At 39.7% G+C, this 23,807-nt stretch overlaps 1 protein-coding gene across 3 annotated transcripts in view; it reads right to left on the bottom strand.

Moving 5' to 3' along the window:
- immt (inner membrane protein, mitochondrial (mitofilin)) overlaps positions 1 to 23,718 on the bottom strand; it is a 54,268-nt gene extending 30,550 nt beyond the window's left edge. The window contains exons 1-6 of one of the 3 annotated variants that reach the window (XM_073042211.1): positions 23,467 to 23,718; positions 14,180 to 14,253; positions 13,322 to 13,508; positions 12,023 to 12,143; positions 11,033 to 11,158; positions 8,623 to 8,742 (exon numbers count right to left, since the gene is read on the bottom strand). In XM_073042211.1, coding sequence (XP_072898312.1) covers positions 8,623 to 8,742; positions 11,033 to 11,158; positions 12,023 to 12,143; positions 13,322 to 13,508; positions 14,180 to 14,253; positions 23,467 to 23,505 — 667 coding nt within the window. In that variant the 5' untranslated portion in view covers positions 23,506 to 23,718. The remainder of the gene's footprint in view (positions 1 to 8,622; positions 8,743 to 11,032; positions 11,159 to 12,022; positions 12,144 to 13,321; positions 13,509 to 14,179; positions 14,254 to 23,466) is intronic. The other 2 variants (XM_073042212.1, XM_073042213.1) reach the window with 2 other exon arrangements.
- Positions 23,719 to 23,807: the final 89 nt, after the last annotated feature.

Genomic DNA, 23,807 nt, shown 5'->3' with positions numbered 1-23,807 from the left:
GAAGTGGTAGTAATGTTTGTCCCAAGCACACTCCAGTCTCCCGCTGCCCGAGTTAGCGTTGAGGATTCTCATCAGTGTTACCTGGGAGTTACACCTCAGAGTTGAGGAGTCTCATCAATGTTAGCTAGGTTACATCTCAGAGTTAAAAACCATCTTTATACATCCCCAATCAACCTTCGAGTAACGTCTTCATGCTAAAACCAAACCTGCAAACAGTAGGTAAATAATTCAATTATAAAATTTTAAAAAGCCGCATCTTGATAAAAAGCAGCTGAAGTCATTCATTCGTATTTGTCTCAATGCGTTAAAGAAGTTTTTGAATTTCAAAGGTTTTTTTCTTGAATCATTGATCATTTTGAATTGTGTTAGTTGAGGTATCAAGTTTAGCACCGAGGACTTCGAATCGTGTGATAGGAGTTCATATTTCCGGTAATCATTGGAAATAGGTGTGTAAATTCAGTGAAGAGTAGTCTAATAAGTCGCATCGTGTCCCCATAGCATTTCCACCTGACGATTTATCTTGGCGTAACCGCAGATAATATCGAAATATTCGAAAGCGTATTTCTTGCGATACTTTGCTATAGGCATGTCTGGTTGAGTAAAACGGTCATCCCTGACTTAGTCAGATAGAATATTAGCTCATATTTTTCTCTTTACCCTTAACCCTTCATCATGTCTAAAAGAAGGAAATGGAATGATGACTATGTGCTTTGGTTTCACTTGCACAACAGGAAATGATGGCTTGCAAAAACCCCAATACATTCTTTGTAGCATTGTGTTTTCCAACTCAAATCTGAAGCCATCCAAGCTTCAAGAGCACTTCAAGAACAAGCATTGCAGAGCTGATGTTGAAGGACATGATGTTGGGTCATTGAAAATCAAAAGAGCTTGTTTTGATTCACAAGGAACTCTTCCAAAATTAGGTTTCATTTCTGTTGAAAAACCACTACTTCTTGCTTCATACCAAGTGGCATATAAAGTGGCCAAATCCAAGAAGCCCCATACAATTGCGGAAGATCTCATCAAGCCACGTGCACTGGAAATGGCAACAATTATCCTGGGCAAAGAAGCAAGAAAAAAATTTGTACAGGTGTCCCTATCTAATAATGTCATTCACAACTGAATCAGTGATTTGAGTGAAGATATTTTGGACCAAGTCCTCTCAGATGTCAGAGCTAGTCCTCTTAAAATCTCTATTCAGTTGGATGAGTCAACTGATGTCTCCAGTTGTAGTCAACTCATCACATTAGTGAGGTACGTCAATGATGGTGCTGTGAAGGAAGATCTCCTGTTTTGTAAAGATCTTAAAACAAACACAACTGCAAAGGATGTAAGGCAGCTAGTGAAAGACTTCTTTGCCAAACATGATTTAGATATCAAAGTCATTGGTTCTGTGTGCACTGATGGGGCACCTGCAATGCTTGGAAATAAATCTAGCATTTCTGCATTGATGAAAAAGGAGATTCCAGACTTGCAAGTTACCCACTGTTTTCTTCATCGGCATGCTTTGGCATCAAAAACATTGCCTCCAAATTTGAAGAAAGTCCTTGATAACTGTGTGAAGATCATCAACTGGATCAGGGGATGTGCTTTGAACCATCGCATCTTCAAATCATTTTGTGAGGATCTGGGAAGTGAGCATTCAGTTTTGCTTTTCCACACAGAAGTCTGTTGATTGTCACCACGACAAGCTTTAACCCGCTTCTTTGAACTGCGGAAAGAAATCAAAGATTTTCTGGAGGAGTGTGAATGTGATCTGGTTGGGGCAATAGAATCACAAGAATTCGCCCAAATGCTGGTTTACTTAGCTGACATTTTCACTCATATGAATGACCTAAGTGTTTCTCTTCAAGGAAGAGGGACAAACATATTGAAGGCTTGTGAAAAGTTGAATGCCTTCAAAGAAAAGTTACGTCTTTGGTGTTGAAGGATTGAAAGAGGGAGTCTCTCAAATTTTCCTTCACTAGAAGAGATGGTTAATGATGCTGGATTCATAACTCCTACTGTGTGTGAAGAAATTGTGGCTCATTTGGAAATGCTGTCAGAATCGTTTGATGGATATTTTGCTGCTAGAGACCTGAAGATTTCAGAAGAATGAATCATGAATCCATATTCCTACAATTTGGAGAAAATGTCAGATGATGAAGAGCTGAAGGAAGATCTTATTGATTTGCGGACAAATCGAGCTCTTGAAATGCAATTTGAAAGCAAGACTTTGGAGGAGTTTTGGTGTGCAGCACTGGATATGTTCCCAAGCCTTGGTGGAAAAGCACTCCATGTCCTCATTCCATTTGCAACAACATACTTGTGTGAATCTGGATTCAGTTCTCTTTTGTCAATCAAGACAAAATCTAGGAATCGCCTGAATCCACAGGCAGACCTACGGATCGCAGTCAGCAAGAAAGTTCCACGTTTTGACAAAATCATGAATAAGAAGCAGGAGCAAAGAAGTCACTGAATTTTATGTTCACAATTGGGATTGATTTTACTGTTTACAATTTATATTTGCATTTTATGCACTGAGTTAAAAGCTTATTTTTTTAAGTTCAATTTGTTCACCCACAATATTGTATGCGGTTCAATTTGTGGTTCAAAAATTAGAAATTAGACTTCTTCATCTTCAAATGTGATATTACTTTTGTACGGGGTGCGAATATTAATCAAACATGTCCTAGGGGTGTGGGGCATAGAAAAGGTTGGGAACCACTGGTCTATGGCAAAGCATTCCACATTTACTTTTAGGCCGCCCTTCAATTTTTAAGGGCTGTGCCCTCTAGTTCTGGATACCCCCATATCCTCTCCACATCCACCCTTATCTAGTCCTTTCAACATTCAGTAGGTTTCAATGAGATTCCCCTGCATTTTTCTAAATTCCCGTGAGCACAGGCCCAAAGCTGCCTAATGCTCCTCATATTTTAACCCCTCCATTCCCAGAATCAGCCTCATGGACCTCCTCTGAACTCTTCCCAATGACAAAACATCCTTTCTAAGATACCGGACCAAAACTGTTAACAATACTCCAAGTGCGGTCTGACTCGTGTATTCTAAAGCTTCAGCATTATCTCCTTGCTTTTATATCCTATTTCCCTGGAAATAAATGCATTTGCCTTCTTTATCACAGACTCAACCTGTGAATAAACCTTCTGGGAGTTTTCCATGCCCAAGTCCCTCTGCACCTCTGATGTTTGAACCTTCTCCGCATTTACAAACCCCATTTCCAGAAAAGTTGGGATATTTTCCAAAATGCAATAAAAACAAAAATCTGTGATATGTTAATTCACATGAACCTTTATTTAACTGACAAAAGTACAAAGAAAAGATTTTCAATAGTTCTACTGACCAACTTAATTGTATTTTGTAAATATACACAAGTTCAGAATTTGATGGCTGCAACACACTCAACAAAAGTTGGGACAGAGTTAAAATAAGATTGAAAAGTGCACAGAATATTCAAGTAACACCGGTTTGGTAGACTCCACACTAAGCAGGCTAATTGGTAGCAGGTGAGGTATCATGACTGGGTATAAAAGTAGCGTCCATCAAAGGCTCAGTCTCTGCAAGGATGGGTCGTGGCTCACCCCTTTGTGCCAAAATTCATGAGAGAATTGTTAGTCAGTTCAAAAGGAACATTTCCCAACACAAGAGTGCAGAGAACTTAGGTCTTTCAACATCTACAGTACATAATATTGTGAAAAGATTCAGAGAATTCAGAGACATCTCAGTGCGTAAAGGGCAAGGTCGGAAACCACTGTTGCATGCGCGTGAACTTCGAGCCCTCAGGCGGCACTGCCTAAGAAACCGTCGTGCTACTGTGACAATTATAGCCACCTGGGCTTGGGAATACTTCGGAAAACCATTGTCACTAAACACAGTCCGTCGCTGCATCCAGAAATGCAACTTGAAACTGTATTACACAAGGAGGAAGCCATACATCAATTCTATGCAGAAACGCCGGCGAGTTCTCTGGGCCCGAGCTCATCTCAGATGGACCGAAAGACTGTGGAACCATGTGCTGTAGTCAGATGAGTCCACATTTCAGCTAGTTTTCGGAAAAAACGGGCATTGAGTTCTCCGTGCCAAAGATGAAAACGACCATCCTGATTGTTATCAGTGAAAGGTGCAAAAGCCAGCATCTGTGATGGTATGGGGGTGCATCAGTGCCCACGGCATGGGTGAGTTGCATGTATGTGAAGGTACCATTGACTCTGAGGCGTATATTAGGATATTAGAGAGACATATGTTGCCATCAAGGCGACGTCTCTTCCCGGGACGTCCATGCTTATTTCAGAAGGACAATGCCAGACCACATTCTGCACGGGCTACAATAGCGTGTCTTTGTAGACAGAGTGCGTATGCTTGACTGGCCTGCTGCCAGTCCAGATCTATCTCCTATTGAAAATGTATGGCGCATCAGGAAGAGGAGAATCAGACAACGGAGACCACGGACTGCTGAGCAGCTGAAGTCTTATATCAAGCAAGAATGGACAAAATTTCCAATTGCAAATCTACTACAATTAGTATCCTCAGTTCCAAAACATTAAAGTGTTATTAAAAGGAAAGGTGATGTAACACAATGGTAAACATGCCTCTGTCCCAACTTTTGTTGAGTGTGTTGCAGCCATCAAATTCTAAATTTGTGTATATTTACAAAATACAATTAAGTTGGTCAGTAAAACTATTGAAAATCTTTTCTTTGTACTTTTGTCAGTTAAATAAAGGTTCACGTGAATTAACATATCACAGATTTTTGTTTTTATTGCATTTTGGAAAAAATCCCAACTTTTCTGGAAATGGGGTTTGTAGATAATAGTCTGCACTATTGTTTCTTTACCAAAATGCATTATCATACATTTCCCAAAACTGTATTCCATCTGCTACTTTTTTGCCTATTCTTCCAATTTGTCTAAGTCCTGTTACAATCACATTGCTTCCTCAACACTACCCCCCTCCACCTATCTTCTTTTCATCTGCAAACTTTGCCACAAAGCCATTACTCCGTTACCCAAAACATTGACAAACAATGTGAAAAGTAGCGGTCCCAATACTGACCCCTGAGGAATACCACTAGTCACTGGCAGCCAACCAGAAAAAGACCCCTTTTTCCAACTCACTACCTCCTGCCTGTCAGCCATTCCTGCAGCTATGCCAGTATCCTTCCAGTAACTCCATAGGATTTTATCTCGTTAAGCATCCTCATGGGAGGCACCTTATCAAATGCCTTCTGAAAATTCAAATAAATGACATCCACTACCTCTTCTTCGTCCTCCCTGTTTGTTACTTATTTGAAGTACTCTTTAACGGATTTGTCAGGCAAGATTTCCCTTTACAAAAATCAAGCTGACTTTGATTTATTTTATCATTAGTCTCCAAGTAGCCCAAAACTTCATCCTGAATAATAGACTAAAACACTTTCCCAGCCACTGAGGTTAGGCTACCTAGCCTATAATTTCCTTTCTTTTGCCTTCCTCCCTGCTTAAAGAGTGGAGTGACATTTGCAATCTTCCAGTCTTCCAAGACCATACCAGAATCAAGTGATTCTTGAAAGACCATGTCTCTTCAGCAACCCTTCTTGGGACTCTGGAATGTAGTCCATCTGGTCCAGGTGACTTATCCAGCTTAAGAGCTTTCAGTTTGCCTAGCACTTTTTCCTCTGTAATAGCAATGGCACTCACTCCTGCTCCCTGACACTCACAGACCTCTAGCACACTGCTAGTGTCTTCCACAGTGAAAATTGATGCAAAGTACCATTAAGTTCATCTGCCATCTCTTTGTCCCCCATTACTACCTCAACAGCATCATTTTCCAGCGGACCAATATCAACTCTCACCTCCCTTTTATCCTTTATATAACTGAAAAATCTTTTAGTATCCTGCTGTATACCATTGGCTAGTTGCCCTCATATTTCATCTTTTCCCTTCTTATAGTTTTTTTTTAAGTTGCCTTTTGTTGGATGTTAAAAGCTTCCCAATTATCCAACTTCACACTCATTTTTGCTACCTTATATGCCCTTTCCTTGGCTTTTATGCAGTCCCTAAAATCCCTTGTCAGCCACAGTTGCCTACTCCTGCCATTTGAAAACAACTCCTTTGCAACTTATCTAACCTGCATCTTGTGACCTATTCCGAGAAACGTCAGCCATCTCTACTCTACCGTCATCCCCACTAGTATCCTCCTCCAATCCACCTAGGCAAGCTCTTCTCTCATACCTCTGTAATTCCCTTTGTTCCATTACAATATTGATACACGACTTATGCTTCTCCCTCTCAAATTGCAGTATGAATTCAATCATATGATCACTGCCTCCTTTACATTAATCTTCCTAATAAGATCTGGGTTATTACGCAACACCTAATCTAAGATAGCCTTTCCCCTAGCAAGCTCAAGCTGCCCGTAAGCATTCAACAAACTCCCTCTCTTGCAATCCGACACCACCCTAATTTTCCCAATCCCTTTGCATAATAAGAGATGAACAACAAATTTGCAATCTATAGTAATAATTTTAAAAGCGCTGGCATTACACCAAACTCTGCCCTCAAGGCTGGAAGTTTAAACAAAAAAGACAGAATTACATGGTATAATTTCAAAGTATAACAAAGCAGTTCCTCTGTGTTCTGTCAAATATCAAAGTTCAAAGTAAATTTAGTAACAAAGTACATACAGTTGCAAGAAAAAATTTGTGAACCCTTTGCAATTACCTGTTTTTTTGCATTAATTACTCAAAATGTGGTCTGATCATCTAATAAACAAACACATTCTGCCTAAACTAGTAACACAAAAACAACTGTACTTTTCATGTGTTTATTGAACACATTGTTTAATCTTTCACAGTCCAAGCTGGAAATACTACGTGAACCCTTGTATTTAATAAAAGGTAGAACCTCCTTTAGTAGCAATAACCTCCACCAAACATTTCCTGTAGCTGCTGAACAGATTTCCACAGTGACAAGGAGGAATTTTAGACCATTCCTCCATACAAAACTGTTTCAGTTCATCAATATTTCTGGGATACCTCGAATGAACAGGCCTCTTACCCACAGCATCTCAATTGGGTTAAGGTCGGGATTCTGACTTGACCATTCCAAAACATGAATTTTCTTCTTTTTAAACCATTCTGTTGTTGATTTCCTCTTCTGTCTCGGATCATTGTCTTGATGCATCACCCAACTTCTATTAAGCTTCAGGTGACGAACATTCTTCTGTAAATTGTCTTGACTCCATTTTGAATTTGTTGTTCCCTCAACGAGTGCAAGCTGTCTAGACCCCGAGGCAGCAAAGCAGCCCCAAACCATGATGCTCCTTCCACTATTCTTCACAATTGGGAGGAGGTTTTGGCGTTGGTGTTCAGTGCTCCTTTTCCTCCAAACGTAGTGGTGTGTATTTCTCCCAAAAAGTTCAGTTCAGTTGGTCTTTTCAGTTCAGCTGGTCTTTTGCAAACTTGAGATGTGCAACAGTGTTTTTTTTGGGAGAACAGTGGTTTACTCCGTGGTGTCCTTACATGAACTCCATTCTTGTTCAGTGTTTTTCTGATAGTCAACACATGACCAGAGACCTTAGCAAGTTTGAGATTTTTGGGATCTTTTTCACCCCCTTCAGCATTGCACATTATGCTCTTGGTGTGATCTTTGTAGAACGTCCACTCCTCGAGAGAAAAGCAACAGTACCATGTGTAGACAATTTCTTACTGTGGAGTAATGAACACTCAGATCTTTAGAAAAGCTTTTGTAGCCTTTTCCAGCTTCATACATCTCCACAATTCTTCTCTTAAGATCCTCCAAAAGTTGTTTTGATCGAGGTATGGTGCACATAAACAGATGTTTCTTGAGAAGAGCAAGATCTGTCAGTAACCTGACATGGTGTGTGTGGTTTTTTTTTTTTTACGTATGCAGTGCAGAGCACCTCTACAACCCCAATCTCATTTCATTGATTGAAACACCTGACTCCAAATAGATTTTGTAGAAAGCATTACCCCAGAGATTCACATACTTTTTTTTATACCTAGACTGAGATTGTTTAAATGGTGTACTCAGTATTGACAAGAAGTACAATTGTTCATGTGTTATTAGTTCAGGCAGATTGTGTTTATGTATCATTGACACTTAGATGAAGATCGGATTTTATGAGTAATTAATACAGAAAAGGAGATAATTGCAAAGGGTTCACAAACTTTTTCTTGTAACTGTATATATCACCATATACAAGCTTAAGATTGGTTTTCATCCACAGGAGAACAGAGAAATACAACACAATCAATGAAAACCTACATACAAACAAATACTGACAACTAATATCAACTAATACGTCCATTTAAGATGCATTATCAGGTCACATTGATCATTGTGGTACATGCAGTACCCAAATTGCCATATGTTTCCTGCATTGTAACTCTAAAAACACTTCAATGGCTCTGAAGCACACTGAAATATTCAATATGAAACAAGCTTTTCTTCATTTATTTGAAGTAATTAACAACAATCTGCAAGAAATTATAGAACCCCAGTGCTGTACAAGCTGCCACAGATGGGTGAAGGTTAAAATAAATCATTAAGCAATGCTGGCAGACCACCAACACATAAGGATGGACATACAAGGGCATTAGCTGAAATTTTAAAGTGATTTATTTACCTACAACTTTGGCATGCACCTCATGGTCTTTCTGCTTTAGATGTTTTGCCACCTCTTCAGGTGAACGTTCTTCTACGTGTTGTCCCTTCAAGCCTTCATTTTCACAACCACAGCTTTTACCTTTCCAGAAAGAAAAGTCAAGGACGTTTAATTTAATGACTAAAAGCCCACAATGCAAACAAAAATGAATTAGCCGAACCAAACTACTTTAAAATATTCACAAATCCTTTGACACTCCAGAAACTATTCAAAGTTCAAGGTAAATTTATTATCAAAGTACATATATACAACACTAAGATAATTTTCCTTGTGGGCATACTCAATATATCCATAGGATAATAGCCATTATAGAATCAATGAAAGACCATACCAACAGGTTGGACAACAAGTGTGCAAAAGACAATAAACTGTGCAAATACAAAAAGGAAAAAAAATATAGATAAGCAATAAATATCAAGAACATGAGATGAAGAGTCTTTGAAAATGAGTCCATAGGCTGTGGGAACTGTTCAGTGATGGGTCAAGTGAAGTTAAGTGAAATTATCCCCTCTGGGTTAAGAGCCTGATGACTGAGGGGTAATAACTGTTCCATAACCTGATGGCATGAGTCCTGATGGCAGCAGTGAAAAAAAGCATGACATAGATAGTGGGGGTCTCTGATGACGAATGCTGCTTTCCTGGGACAACGCTCTGTATAGATGTGCTCAATGGTGGGGAGAGCTTTACCCATGATAAACTGGGCCATATTCACTATTTTCTGTAGGATTTTCCATTCAAGGGCATTGGTGTCCATACCAATCAATGATGCAACCAGTCAATATACTTTCCTCCACATAACTATACAAGTCTGTCAAAGTTTTAGATGCCATGCTGAATCTTCGCAAATATATAAAGGGTAGAGGAGCTGCCATGCTTTCTTCATAAATGCACTTTCATGCTGGGTGCAGATCAGGTCCTCTAAAATGATAACACCGAGGAATTTAAGGTTGCTGACTGTCTCCTTCCTCTGATCCCCCAATGAGGACTGGCTCTGGTTTCTTCCTCCTTTTGCATCACAACCTGGTACTCCAGCTGCAGTGCTGCCAACAAAAAAGCCTTGCAGAGGGTGGTTAGGGGAGCAGAGAAGGTTATTGGGGTCTCCCTACCTTCTGTCCAAGACCTCTTTCAGAGTCGATGGCTCCAGAAGACACAGTACATCATTAAAGACCTCTCACACCCTCTCCATGAACTGTTTGTTCTTCTGCCATCAGGCAAACGTTACAGGAGCATCAAAACTAAAACCACAAGACTACTAAACAGCTTCCTCCCACAGGCAGTCAAACTGCTAAATAGCTGCTCTACCTGACTCTGCTTTGGACACAACTTGCACTGGACACTTATAACTTGATTTTAACTGATATGTGGCTGTTGTGTTTTACTATTTATTGTTATGTTTATTATTTAGTGTTGCGTTTGTTATGTTATGATTGCACTGCTCCTGGGAAATGCTGTCTCATTCTGCCCTGCAGAGCTGATGTACGGTTAGAATGACAATAAAGTTTTTGAATCTTGAATAATCAGTTCCATGGTGTTGCTGACACTGATGCCCAGTGAATCCTTTTGCATTATTCAGTTCAAGGGTTTTCCCTATATTTTATACTAATCACATTCAATAAGACTGCCTCTCACAAAAATAGGTGAGAACACATTGAATGGCAGGGCAAGCTTGATTAAACTTGCAATATAAAATAATGCTCTCCGGTCAAAATATGATCTCATGATGGTATACCAGTTTATATCTATTCATGAGGCCCTCCATTGGTTGGGGTTAACCATACATATTGTGCTCTATTTGTCTATGTGAATACGCAAGCCAGGCCACGACAGAGAGCAAGCTGATGCCCATGCAGCAGACTCCACCCCCCCCCCCACACACAGCTGACTAATCCAAAGGAGCAGTAGAGTTTGATATAGTTTGGAACCAGTGGCATTGCAAGAGTTACCAGTCCTACTCAATGTAGGACTGCCTTAGGGACTTCAGCTCCAGACGTTCCTTCTGGATTTACTCCCAAAGCCTTCCGCATGAGTGTGTATAGCCGCAAGGCAGCAGGAGAGGTTTGAGATCAAAGTACTCCTTCTTCTAGATGAGCTGTCAACCACAGCTGACAAGCCCCATCTGCCCAAAATGATTGCTTTTAAGGTGCCAGTAACCCACATTTGCCCCTTGTCCTGTCAGTTGAAGTGGTTCCACCGGGCTTAGTAGCAAAGCCACACGTAGCTAGGAGTCGGACTTGGTTGTCAAAGCTACTTGAGACACACGCTATTGGGAGCATTTAATAGGTAATGGGAGCCTACCTCCCTTGGCTATGACAACCTTAAGGAACCAAGGGATAATTATTATTTTTCCTAAAGAACTATCCACTTTACCTACCATTTTTGTGTTCCATTTCATGCTCACTCATACTTTCTGAACCCAGTTCAACTTGGACCACAGGTGCAGGTACTGATGGGGCATCACCAACAGCAGAAATAATTGCAGCTGCATCTTTAGAAGAATCTGAAAACAGTTTGGGTTTGTGATGAATAAGAAAATTATACGTCTTTCAATTAAATCTTTCAAGAGAAATGCTGTTGTTTAGGTCAACACTGAGTGATTTAAGATATTATACTAATTTCCAAGTACTAAACTATTTAACACCATATTTCAGGACCTTCTATGCACAAATCAAATTGCTCATAGAAAATCGAGTGTTATCAGAATATATTTTTTCATCTGGAGCTCAGTTCACTTGCCTCTTTCTGGGGAGATGCCCTTTCCACATACTTCTCCACACTCTACAATTCTATTTTCTGATTGAAAAGCAATTTAAAATATGTTTCCTTTTTCTTTAGTTATGTTATTGCATTTAACTACTTTGTTTCTTAAGTCTCAATTATTTATTTTGCACCTGCCACACCTCCAAGCCTTGAAGCACCTTCAGTTTAATTTTTTGGAGATCACACAACAAAAAAAAAAATTGACTGAGGTCTACATAATAATTATAAAATTAAGCTGTCTGGATTCAACCTACACTGCAGGAAAATAGATAAAATACTCCCTTCAGCTCAAGGCTGGGCAGAAAAAAAAAGCAGAAGCTAAATATTTTGATATCTTGACAACTGGCCATTGGCACTGAGTGTGATGTGCTTGCTTAGAAACAAATGATAGTATGTATTATGAGTAACAAGAGGGAAAATTAAAGATACATAACTGTCTTCTGAGAGATTAACATAAGCTGGAAAATAAGGCATAACATCTTGCAGTCTTTTCTGAGAAATGCAAATTATATTCAGGTTTAATTATGTGATTTTATAGCATATTTTCTAACAATACTAAATAAACACAGTCAAAAAAATCTTAAATTATATGATTCAAAATTACTTTCTCCTACAGTCTCTTCAATGGGTAAAACTTCTTTATCTTTATTACGCATGGTTTTCGGCTGTTTGGAATCTTTCAGCACTTCAGCAGTTGTTGATATTTTCAATGGTCCCGCCATATCCTTAAAACAGAAAATTAAATGTAGAATTAACCACTGCCATCCTACACATTTCAAAATACTCCAAAGAAAAAAATGCTTGAGCATATATTGACTCATGGCTATTAACTACTCTGATTAGAAATTCTATCATGACCAAAGCATTTGTTTGTAAAGATTTGAATGATACTGCACCATCTAATCTAAAAATTTATTTCCGTATAATAAATTCTGCAAAAGATAGTCATTATTTATCATTACTTTTTAAAATCAGTTCTTCATATTACTGTATTGTGTGTGAGAAACCATAAAAATGACTGAGTAAATTTTTGGAGAGGAGTTAACCAGTGCTGTTCAGTCACGGATTTGATAACTACTTCAGCCCACAAACATTTTAAAGAGTTCTCGATAAACATGACTAACTTTACATATCCAAGATCTAAGACAATGTTGAATTGCAACCAACTGAGGAAAGACAATAACAAGACATTAAGATACCAGAGATTAGAATGGCAACTGTTTCTCTCCACAAAAGCTGTCACGTTTTCCTAGCATTCAGTTTTCATCTCAAACAATCTCAGATTAGAGCCACATTTCAGGAGACAAAAGTCTACTAAGCTCTCCTACAGCTAGTCATAACTCATGATAGCTCAGAAATACCCCTTTGTGTTTTTTTTTATTGTAAGCTTGTTGTTTGAATATTGTGGGTGTATGCATTTGTAAAGTCCAGATACTGCCACTACTGTCTCACTCGTATATCTTATGGTTTTACAGTCTAAACAGGTCATTAGCAATTGCCAGTGGCAGCCATTTGAGAAGCAGGAAAAGAAGCTACAATACAATTAAATGAAAACCTGTTCCGTAGTTTTGACTAGGGGTCTTTGACTTAAAACATTTCATCTGTTTCTCTTTCCACAGACACGACTCAATTTACTAGGAATCTCCAGCATTTTATTCCCACCCCCAAAAAAAGTTAAAACTAATACATGGCCTGAATTCTTTTCAGGTTTGTTACCCAGTACACATTCCCACTTTCAAAGTTTTACATTTGTAATAGTGCACACAGAAAACAGAGGTATTTTACGTTTTAGCATTGGCAGAAAATTTAAAAAAATGTCACATGTAAACAGTTCTACCTAAGTGCAATAAAATAAACAAAAGATTAACAGTATAGATTGTTTCAATGGTTTATGAAGGCATACCTGTTTCTTTGGAGGCATGACAACTGATGGAGGCCCAAGGGTTAGTTCAAACACTTTATCAGAGTATGGGACGGCTTTCTCTACATTCTGTCGAAATTTGGGATCCCACTTTGCATATAATAAAGTGCCACCAAGGCCTCCTCCAATAAATAGGACACTCCCTCCAACAATTTTGCCCACTGAGGCACTATATATTTGAAGACAAAAAAATGTACACGATGATTACAAATTTCAAAGCTTTTTAAACATTACAATAGTCATTCGTTAAGGACAATCAGTTTCTGCCTTCTTTACCATTACTAAATGCAAGTACCACTATGTTAAACATGAGGATCAGGATAAAATTCTCTCACAAATTACTTAAAATTGCTCAACTTAGTAATTTTCAATACAAAACTGAATTTGATTTTATTTGGGTTAATTTTATACATTGTAAAACAAAGCCAAGTACTCAAGTGATAAAGAAACATTATTACCTTGTTTTTAAATTACCAGAATTTATTCTGACAAATTCAAACTTATCAACAGAATCCAGTCCAACTGCAACAACCAGAAATCATGCAAACTAACAAAAAGAACACCTGGAATGAGCAAAAGCTTTTCCCTTTAAGTGAGGACAAAGGAGAGGCTAAATAGAGGGGAAAATTCAATTATCACTGATCAGGCTCGATAGTTGCATCTTTACTATAAAGGACTGGGTCCAACCTTAGCTCATTTTTAATGGTACGCTGCAACAAAGAATACACACACCAGAAGTGTTTTGCTAAAATCAAGCACACACCTTTTTTTGGGAAGAGAAAGTCTACTCAAAGGAAATATACTTTAATAACTTTTATAAACTTAATGTTATATACACACCCAACATTACTTCCAGTTTGATACCCACGATACTGTTGCAAAGGACGGAGTTGTGATTTTCCACAAAGGCACTTCTATAGAGGAAAGAGAAATATATCTTATTAAAACTTATCTGTCCTCAATATTATAATTTAAATTAATATACTACAAATTGAAGGAAATATAAAGGTTTGTTATACAACACCTAAAATTATTTCTAATGTCCAAATTTTTATGAAATTGTAAAACGTGGGATCCAAAAACAACATATAGTTCTTCAGTTGCTCTCTTCTAACTTTCAGCCATTACTCATATGCTTGCAAGCCAATCTTTTGAACAAGATACATGAACACACAGTAACCATTTTTTTCATTTGTATATTGCTGGTTATGACACACAAGCTCACAAAATTACTTTTGAACAAAGTTTGTTGTAACAAACAATATACACAATTTGAATGAACTGATCTGAAATTGTTGTAATTTTCTATAGCTTTTTCATATTGGATTTTTGAAACTTATGCAGACCGTAGATAAGGTATAGTTCAAAAAGTTCAAAGTAAATTATCAAAGCACATATATGTCACCATATACAACTCTGAAATTTATTTTCTTGTGGGCATACTCAATAAATCCATAATAACAATACAATCAATGGAAGTCCACATTAATTTTAATCTAAAAAGTATGCTTTAATCCTAAAAAAAAATGATCTTTGTTCTAAAGGAGCTACAAGGAGTCCCCAAAATTCCAGTTCGAAATGCATTTTCCAAAGGAAATATGGCAAAAACACAAATGGAAATACTGTACTTTGGAAAACAAAAATGCCTAGGTATCTAAACGTTTGGACATCACTGGGTTAAAGTGGAGAGGAATGCATCAGGATACCAACAGACAAACAGAGAGCAATGATACAAGGACAAAGTTCAGGCCACAAATGTATTTAAAACACAAGGAAGAGAATTTTTAAACTTAAGGAGATGACGTGCTTGAAATGAAGATCAAACATTGATAGAAGCAAATGTGATCAAGTACCTTATGACAGGATAGGAGTTCACAGCAAGATGAAGTTTGTGCAAGATAGAAAGCTCTCAAAAAAACACCGGAATAGTCATTTCTAGAGGTGTAAATGGCAACAGAAGCTGAAGTAGGTATGAGCAACATTAGACGGAAATTATGATATATGAATGACTGAAGTTCACAATTAGAGATCAAATACAGTAGCAAGTCTGCAATCAGGATCAGTCCATAATCATGTATGAAGAAATTAATAAAACCAATGCCAAGAATAGTTGGACTGACCTCTACCTTGCTATGGTCCAGTGACAACTGTCACTCACCTCCTCCTACTTAGCCCCTAACAGGACCCCACTAAGGACCACCAGGCTATTGTCACCTGGACCATCACAGAACTTATTAACTCCAGGGATCTCCCATCCACATAGTTCCCTCACCCCACGCCTGTTTCTACCTCCTATCCAAGATCCACAAACTGGCCTGTCCAGGTAGGCCCATTGTTTCTGCTTGTTCCTGTCTCATCAAACTTGTATCTGCACACCTTGACTTTGTTTTATCCCACCAACACCTCCCCCAGTTCAATCCCTTCCTACCTACATTTGTGACACTTCATAGGCTCTGGATCTTTTCAATGACTTCAAGTTCCCTGGCCCTGATCATCTCATTTTCACCATGGATGTCCATCTCCCATCAGGAGGGCCTTAAAGCTCTCCACTTCTTTCTAAAGACACAACCTGTTCCCCTCCACCACCACTCTCCTCCATCTGGTGAAACTGGTCCTCACTCTCAATAATTTCTCCTTCGGCTCCTCCCACCTCCTTCAAGCCAAAAATGTAGCCATGGACATTCCGGTGGGTCCCAGCTGTGCCTGCCATTTGCAGGCTTCATGGAACAGTCTATATTCCAAGCCTACACTGGTATCACTCCCCAACTTTTCCTATGCTACATCAACGACTGCATTGGTGCTGCTTCCTGCATCAATGCAGAGTTCATTGACTTCATTAACTTCGTCTCCAACTTCCACCCTGCCCTCAAGTTTACCTGGTCCATTTCCAATACCTCCCTCCCCTTTCACAATCTCTCTGTCTCTATCTCTGGAGACAGTCTACTGATATCTTTTGTAAACCCACTGATTCCCACTGCTACCTGGACTCTACTTCATCCCACCCTGTCACCTGTAAAAGCATCATCCTCTTCTCCAAGTTCCTCCGTCTCTGCCACATCTGTTCTCAGGATGAGGCTTTTCATTCCAGAACTAATGAGATACACTTTTGCTTCAAAGAAAGGGGCTTCCCGTCCTCCACCATCAATGCTGCCCTCACTCCATCCTCCCGTCAACCCACCAGGGATAGGGTTACTCTTGTCCTCATCTACCACTCCACCAGCCTCCATGTCCAGCACATAATTCTCCATAAATTCCGCCATATTCTACAAGATTCCACCACCAAGCACATCTTTCTCTCCCCCCACTTTCCACAAGGATCACTCCCTATGCAACTCCCTTGTCCATTCATCACTCCCCACTGATTTCCATCCTGGTTCCTATCCGTGCAAGCAGAACAAGTGCTACACCTGTCACTACACCTCCTCCCTCACTACCATTCAGGGCCCCAGCACTCCTCCCAGATGAGTCAATTCTTCACTGTGAGTCTGTTGGGGTCATCTACTGTGCATGACTTGCTGTATATCAGAGAGACGCAATGTAGATTGGGAGAGCACCTACATTCTGTCCACCAGAAAAATAGAGATCTCCCTGTGGCCACCTATTTCAATTCTACTTCCCATTCCCATATGTCAGTCCATGGCCTCCTCTACTGCCACAATAAGGCCATGCGGGTAATGAGGAGCAACATCTTATATTCCGACTGGGTAGCCCATTGATTTCTTGAACTTCCAGTAATTGCCCGCCAATACCATTTCCGTTTTCCCTCTCACCTTATCTCCTTACCTGTCCATCACCTCCTTCTGATGCTCCTGCCCCTTCCCTTTCTTCCATGGGCTTCTACCCTCTCCTACCAGAGTCCCCCTTCTCCAGCCCTTTATCTCTTTCACCAACTTCCCAGATCTTTACTTCACCCCTCCCCTGGTTTCACTCATCACCTACTCCCCTCCCCCCCCCCCACCACCTTCTTACTCTGACGTCTTATCCTTTCTCCCCCTAGTCCTGATGAAGGGTCTCAGCCTGAAATGTCAACTGTTTACTCTTTTCCATAAAGGCTGTTTGGTCTGTTGAGCTCCTCCAGCAAGTGTTCCAAGAGCACTTAGATTGTGGCATTAGTAAAGCAAACAACTTTATTCTCCAACAAAACTGGATGTTAGAGCAGATGGGTAGTGAAAGGGTAGGGCATTTTCTGGGTCAGTGCAGATGCTTATGAAATACCTTCTAGACTCTTGCAAATTTCTAGATGTACAATAGAAAATATGTCAACTGGCTGCATCAAAGCCTGTATGGGGCCTCCAAAGTACAAGATTACAAGACACTGGAGAGGGTTGTACTACAGCCACAATTCTCCCCACCATTGAGGACATCGAGAGACAGTGCCTCAGATGACAGCATCTATCATTGAAGACCTTCCCCATCTCGGACATGGCCACTTCATGCTTCTTACAATCAGGGAGGAGGTACAGAAACTTGAAGACCCACACCCAACATTTTAAGAACCACAGCTTCTTCCCTTCCACCATCAGATTTCTGAATGGTCCACGAATATTTGAAAACTACTGTGTTATGTGTCTTTTGCAATATTTATTTCGCAAGAAAAAATGTGTGAACCCTTTGCAATTGCTTGGTTTTCTGCACTAATTATTCATAAAATGCGGCCTGATCTTCATCTAAACCACAACAATAGACAAACACAATCTGCCTAAACTAGTAACACATAAACAATTGTACTTCTTGTCAATTCTGAGCACATCATTTAAATAGTCACAGTCTAGGTTCAAAGGAGGAAGTGATCCTCTGGGGTAATGCCTTTGACAAAAGCTATTTGGAGACAGGTGTTCCAATCAATGAGGTGAGATTGAAGGTGTGGGCTGTAAAGGTGCCCTGCCCCATAAAGAAGACACATGAAGTCTGGCTACCGCCTGCTCTTCTCAAGAAAGATCTGTTTGCATGCACCATGCTTCAATCAAAACAACTTGCAGAGCACTTTAGAAGAAGAATTTCAGAGATGCATGAAGCTGGAAAAAGGCTAAAAATGCATATCTAAAGTGTTCATCAGTCCACAGTAAGAGAAACTGTCTACAAATGGAGGAAACACAGTACTGTTACTACTCATTCTGCAAAGATCACACCAAGAGCACAATGTGCAATGCTGAAGGAGGTGTAAAAGAACCCAAGGGTAACAGTAAAAAACCTGCAGAAATCTCTAGAACTTGCTAATGTCTCTGTTCGTGTGTCAACTACAAGAAAAATACTGGAAAAAAATTGTTCATGGAAGGACACCACGGAGGAAACCACTGCTTTCCGAACAAAATCATTGCTGAATATTCTCAAGTTTGCAAAAGATGACATAGATGTTCTACAATGCTTCTGGGACAATGTTCTGTGGACAAATGAAACTAAATTTTTGGCAGAATTACACACCACTATGATTGGAGGAAAAAAGACACTATACATCAACACCAAAACCTCATCCCAATGGTGTAAGGTGGAAAGGAGTATCATGGTTTGGGGCTGCTTTGGTGGTTCAGGGTCTGGACAGCTTGCACTCATTGAGAGAACAAGAATTCAAAATCGTATCAAAACACTTTACAGGAGAATGTCAGAGTAGCGGTCCGTCACCCACACTTAATAGAAGTGGGATGATGCAATAAGACAATGACCTGATGCAGAAGAGTAAATCACCAACAGAATGGTTGAAAAAGAAGAAAATTCACGTTTTGGAATGGCCAAGTCAGAGTTCAGACTTTAACCTAATTAAGATACTATGGCATGACCTGAAGAGGGCTGTTCATGCAAGGTATCCCAGAAACATTGATGAACTGAAACAGTTTTGTATGGAGAAATAGTCTAAAATTTCTCCTTGTTGTTGTGCGTCTGATCGGCAGCTACAAGAAATGTTTGGTGGAGGTTATTGTTGCTAAAGGAGGTCTACCAGTTCATAAATACAAGGGTTCACATACTTTTTCCAGCCTGGACTCTGAATGATTAAACAATGTGGTCAATAAAGTCATGAAAAGTACAACTGTTTGTGTGTTATTAGTTCAGGTAGATTGTGTTTGTCTATTAGATGAATATTAAACCACATTTTATGAGTAACTAATTCAGAAAACCGGGTAGCTGCAAAGGGTTCACAAAGTTTTTCTTGCAATTGTGTTGTAGTTCTTAAGCATTGCACTGTATTGTTTCCACAAAACAAATTTCACGGCATACAATGATAATAAAACTAACTCAATGTCATTAAAATGCCACCTGTACATGAGAAATTGAATACAAAATAATGCTTATGGAGAGAAGGGAAGCCCTGGGATAACAGTTCAGAGGAAATGAAGGAAGTCATGCACAGATACTTGGGTAATAAATGGATGAGTAAAACTAAAATCAAGGAAGCATAATCCAGGAGTGGTTGTGATAGATGTTTGTGTGTTCAATTAAACACTGTCAAAGACTGAAGTTACCAGAAATCAAAGAAATACCAATATATTATGGTTACATTCACAGAACATACAACAAGCCTGTCTCAGCTTCATCTGGCACAGAACTAACTGAAAAGACCTAAAGTGAAGTGGAGAAGAAAGAGATGGGGTGACAACTTACACTGAGGGTCAATGTTCAGATTTCAAAACAGGGGTCGATAATAGTTGGCTTCAATAGCAGAGTCACTATCCCAAACCTTTAAATACGTTTTTAAAAGATCACTTAGGATGCAAACCAAAATCAGATTTTGATCCATCAGGATCAAAGTGGCACCAGTTTGATTTCATCAGACAAAAAGAGGAATTGTGGAGAGACTTTTCAGCACCTATCCCAATATTACATCCAAACATAAGAAACCAGAATTGGCCATTCAGTCTCCCACATGAGGTCCACCACTCAATGAAATCATGGCCGACTTTTTTTGCACCTTGGTGCCACTGACCTCATAACCTTCAATTCATTTACAATCTCACAATACATCAGTCTTAAATACCTTTAATGACTGAATCGCCACACCCTTCTGTATAGACAATGCAAAGATTCACTCCCCACTGGAGCAAGCTTTTTTTTCTCAGCTTCCTGAATGGCCAGCCCCTTAATTTGAGATTGTAATGTCTGATTTTATACACCCCAGTCAGGTGAAATATCACCCCCATTTTTGCCTACCTCTCAAAAAAAAGGTTGGAACATATTGAATGGCAAGCCAAGCTTGAAGGGCCAGGTGGCCGACTCCGGTTCCTAGTTTCTAGTGATAATATAATTTAATCTTCTAAAACTGAGCTAGAATCGGGCACACTCAATAAATAAAATAACCTCTAACAGAATTAATGAAAGACCACTCCAACAGGGCAGACAAAGTGTGCAAAAGACAAACTGTACAAATACAAAAAAAAAGAAAAAGAAATAATAATAATAATAATAATAATAATAATAATAATAATAATAATAATAATAATAATAAATAAATAAGCAGTAATGAAGAACATGAGATGAAGTGTCCTTGAAAGTGAGTCCCTAAGTTGTGGAAATTGTTCAGTGACAGGGGCAAGTGAAATGGAATGTAATTATTCCTTCCGGTTCAAGAGCCTGATGGTTGAGGGGTAATAACTGTTCCTGAACCCAGTTGTAAGAGTATTGAGACTCCTGAACCTTTTCCTGTTAGTAGCAGCAAGAAGAGAGCATGACCTGGGTGATGAGGGTCCCTTACGGATGCTGTCTGCCTGCAACAACAATGGACTATGCTGTATCCACTACTTTTTTTTTTAGGATTTTCCATTCAAGGGCATTGGCATTTCCATACCAGGCTGTGATGCAGTCAATCACTACATATCAATAGTAGTTCATCAGCATTTTAGATGTCATGCCAAATCTTCGCAAACTTCCAAGAAATTAGAGGCTTTCTTCAAAATGCACTTACATGCTGGGCCCAGGACAGGCGCTCTGAAATGCTAACACCGAGGAATTTAAAGTTGCTGACCTCCTGATCCCCTGATGAGGATTGGCTTATGGACCTCTGGTTTCCACCTCAATAATAAACTTCTTGGTCTGGCTGACATTGAGTAAAAGGTTGCTGTGGCATCACTCAACCAGATTTTCAATCTTCCTCCTCTTTGCTGATTCGTCACCATCTTTGAGTCAACCAATGACAGTGATGTCATCAGCAAACTTAAATATGGCATTGGAGCTGTGCTTAGCCATACAGCCATAAATGTAAAACAAGAAGAGCAGGAGGATAAGCACACAGAACATGTATTGAAACATAGAAAACCTATAACACAATACAGGCCCTTCAGCCCACGATGCCAAACATGTACTTATTTTAGAAATTACCTAGGATTACCCATAGCCCTCTGTTTTTCTAAGCTCCATGTACCTATCCAGGAGTCTCTAAAAGACCCTATTATATCTGCCTCCACCACCGCTGCCGGCAGCCCACTCCACACACTCACCACCCTCTGCATAAAAAGGTACGTAAGGTTTAGAAAGCCAAAATCAAACAGAGCCCTTGAGGATTATAGGGAAGCCAGAAATGAACTCAAGAATTAGGAAAGCGAGGAAAGGCTATTAAAAGTCTTCAGCAAGTAGGATTAAAGAGAATTAGGGCATTTCAAGACATTTAAGAGGATAAAATGTTCAAGAATAAAATTAAGAATAAAGGAGGGAACATGCTTGGTTGTTGATGAGCTCCTAGATGAGTACAGTACACTGCATCAATATTACCAAGGAGAAAGACATGAATGACAGACAGATCAGCGCAGAGTATGCTAACTTACTAGAGCTTTTTAAGATAAAGGAGGTAAAGTTGAGTTCCTTAAAGAGTATCAGGTTGGAGAGTTCCCCAGGGCCTGATGTGACACAGTCCAGATTATTGAGAGCGGCAAGAGATGAGAGGCTGGGGCCTTGACCAATACCTTTGTGCTCTCTCTAGCCACAGGCAAGACCCAGTGGACTGGTGAGTAACTAATGTTCTTTTAAGTCAAGGGAAATAGGAATAATACTGGAATCTATAGATCAGTCAGTCTCATATCAGTCGTAAAGAAGTTACTGGAGAGGATTCTTAGGGATAAAATCTATGAACATTTGGAAAACCATGGCCTAATTTGGAACAGCCAGCATGGCTTTGTGTGGGGTAGTTCATGGACCTAAAAGTGGAAAAATCCTGACATTCCTCTCCCACCTCAAGACTGCCAGATCAGATTATAGGCCCAAAGCATACATCGTACACATCGCAAATAAATTATCAGTGTAATATCACTGGACTCATTCAAGGCTTTTTAAACAGAAAGTGTTACAAAGAATGACAATTCTTATTTATTTCTACTCTATTAGAGATTGGGAATTTACTTTGCAATGGTGAGCTTTAACTTCACTTTCTTTTTTAATCGAAACTTGCCATTGTTACATTACTACTTGCTGATTTGTGTTATCTACACTTTTTACCCTTCTTCCAATTACTCATGGCAACTAAAATACCTTGCTCTAAAATGTGTGATGATTGTCAATAAAGGATTTAGATTTAAATACATATTCAATTTAACAGCTTGAAGCCCTAAATTAACGCACTGGAAGAATTCTATAACGCTAAAAAACTATACGAAAGATGTAAAGCGAAAAACATAACGTCCAAGATGCCATGTTCATGCACAAGGTCACACCGTTTTCTCTTTAGAACTGCGGATCTTTTAAAATATACATCTTTTTAGACGTGCTTGTCTAGGCGGGGAAATGTGCAGGAGTACTACATTCGATATTTTAGCTTAATTAAATATTAACTTTTTTTTCATGTACATTTCCAAAAACGTCCCACTCTATCGTTGCGACTCAACCTACCCTGATAGATTTACCCAGCAGACTCTAACTCGGAACCTACCCCCTTCCTGTTGCTGATTGGTCGGGAATCCCGTTCCAATCTGTAATCACCCTGGTGGATTGGTGCAGACGCACGTCCATCACTCCTACCTCCCGGCTAATGAAGTTAGATTGAATTAACGGCCTGGCTGCAGCCCCGTGCGGCCTGATTCATTTGCACAGAGGGCAAACGAGCGCAAGCGGGGCCTAGTTGGGCACCTGAGGCCCTGCACCAAACACAGACTTACGGAAAAAATATGACTCCATGCAATCAGACATTTGGTCACCGGCAGACCGGCACTTACCTTCAACGGCGGAGCCACCTTCTTGGAAGCCCTCAACATGTTTCAGCCTCAGCAATGTACGTTGTTTCGTGAAGCAAAATATCACACCGTCCGAATTAAAACATTTTCAGAGAACGTAAAATAAAATGTGGGAAGATAAGCCTCAGGCCTTACTCCGTCCTCTGCGCTGAGGCGTCAACCTTAATTGTAGCTTCCACAGTCCGCTCGTCTCAACCGACCACAGCTGCGACGCCCAAATGCGCATGCGTACACCGCCGACCCTCAACCTAACTTGTCTGACAACCAAACTTACGTGGAAGGATTGATTTCACTGCAACGCGACGTAACTGCTTTGCTATGTG

The sequence above is a fragment of the Hemitrygon akajei genome, chromosome 4 (genome assembly GCF_048418815.1).
Source record: "Hemitrygon akajei chromosome 4, sHemAka1.3, whole genome shotgun sequence".
In the NCBI taxonomy this organism is placed as follows: Eukaryota; Metazoa; Chordata; class Chondrichthyes; order Myliobatiformes; family Dasyatidae; genus Hemitrygon; species Hemitrygon akajei.
The sequence above is the reverse complement of the archived record's forward strand: the minus strand, read 5'-3'. Positions and strand labels throughout refer to the sequence as shown.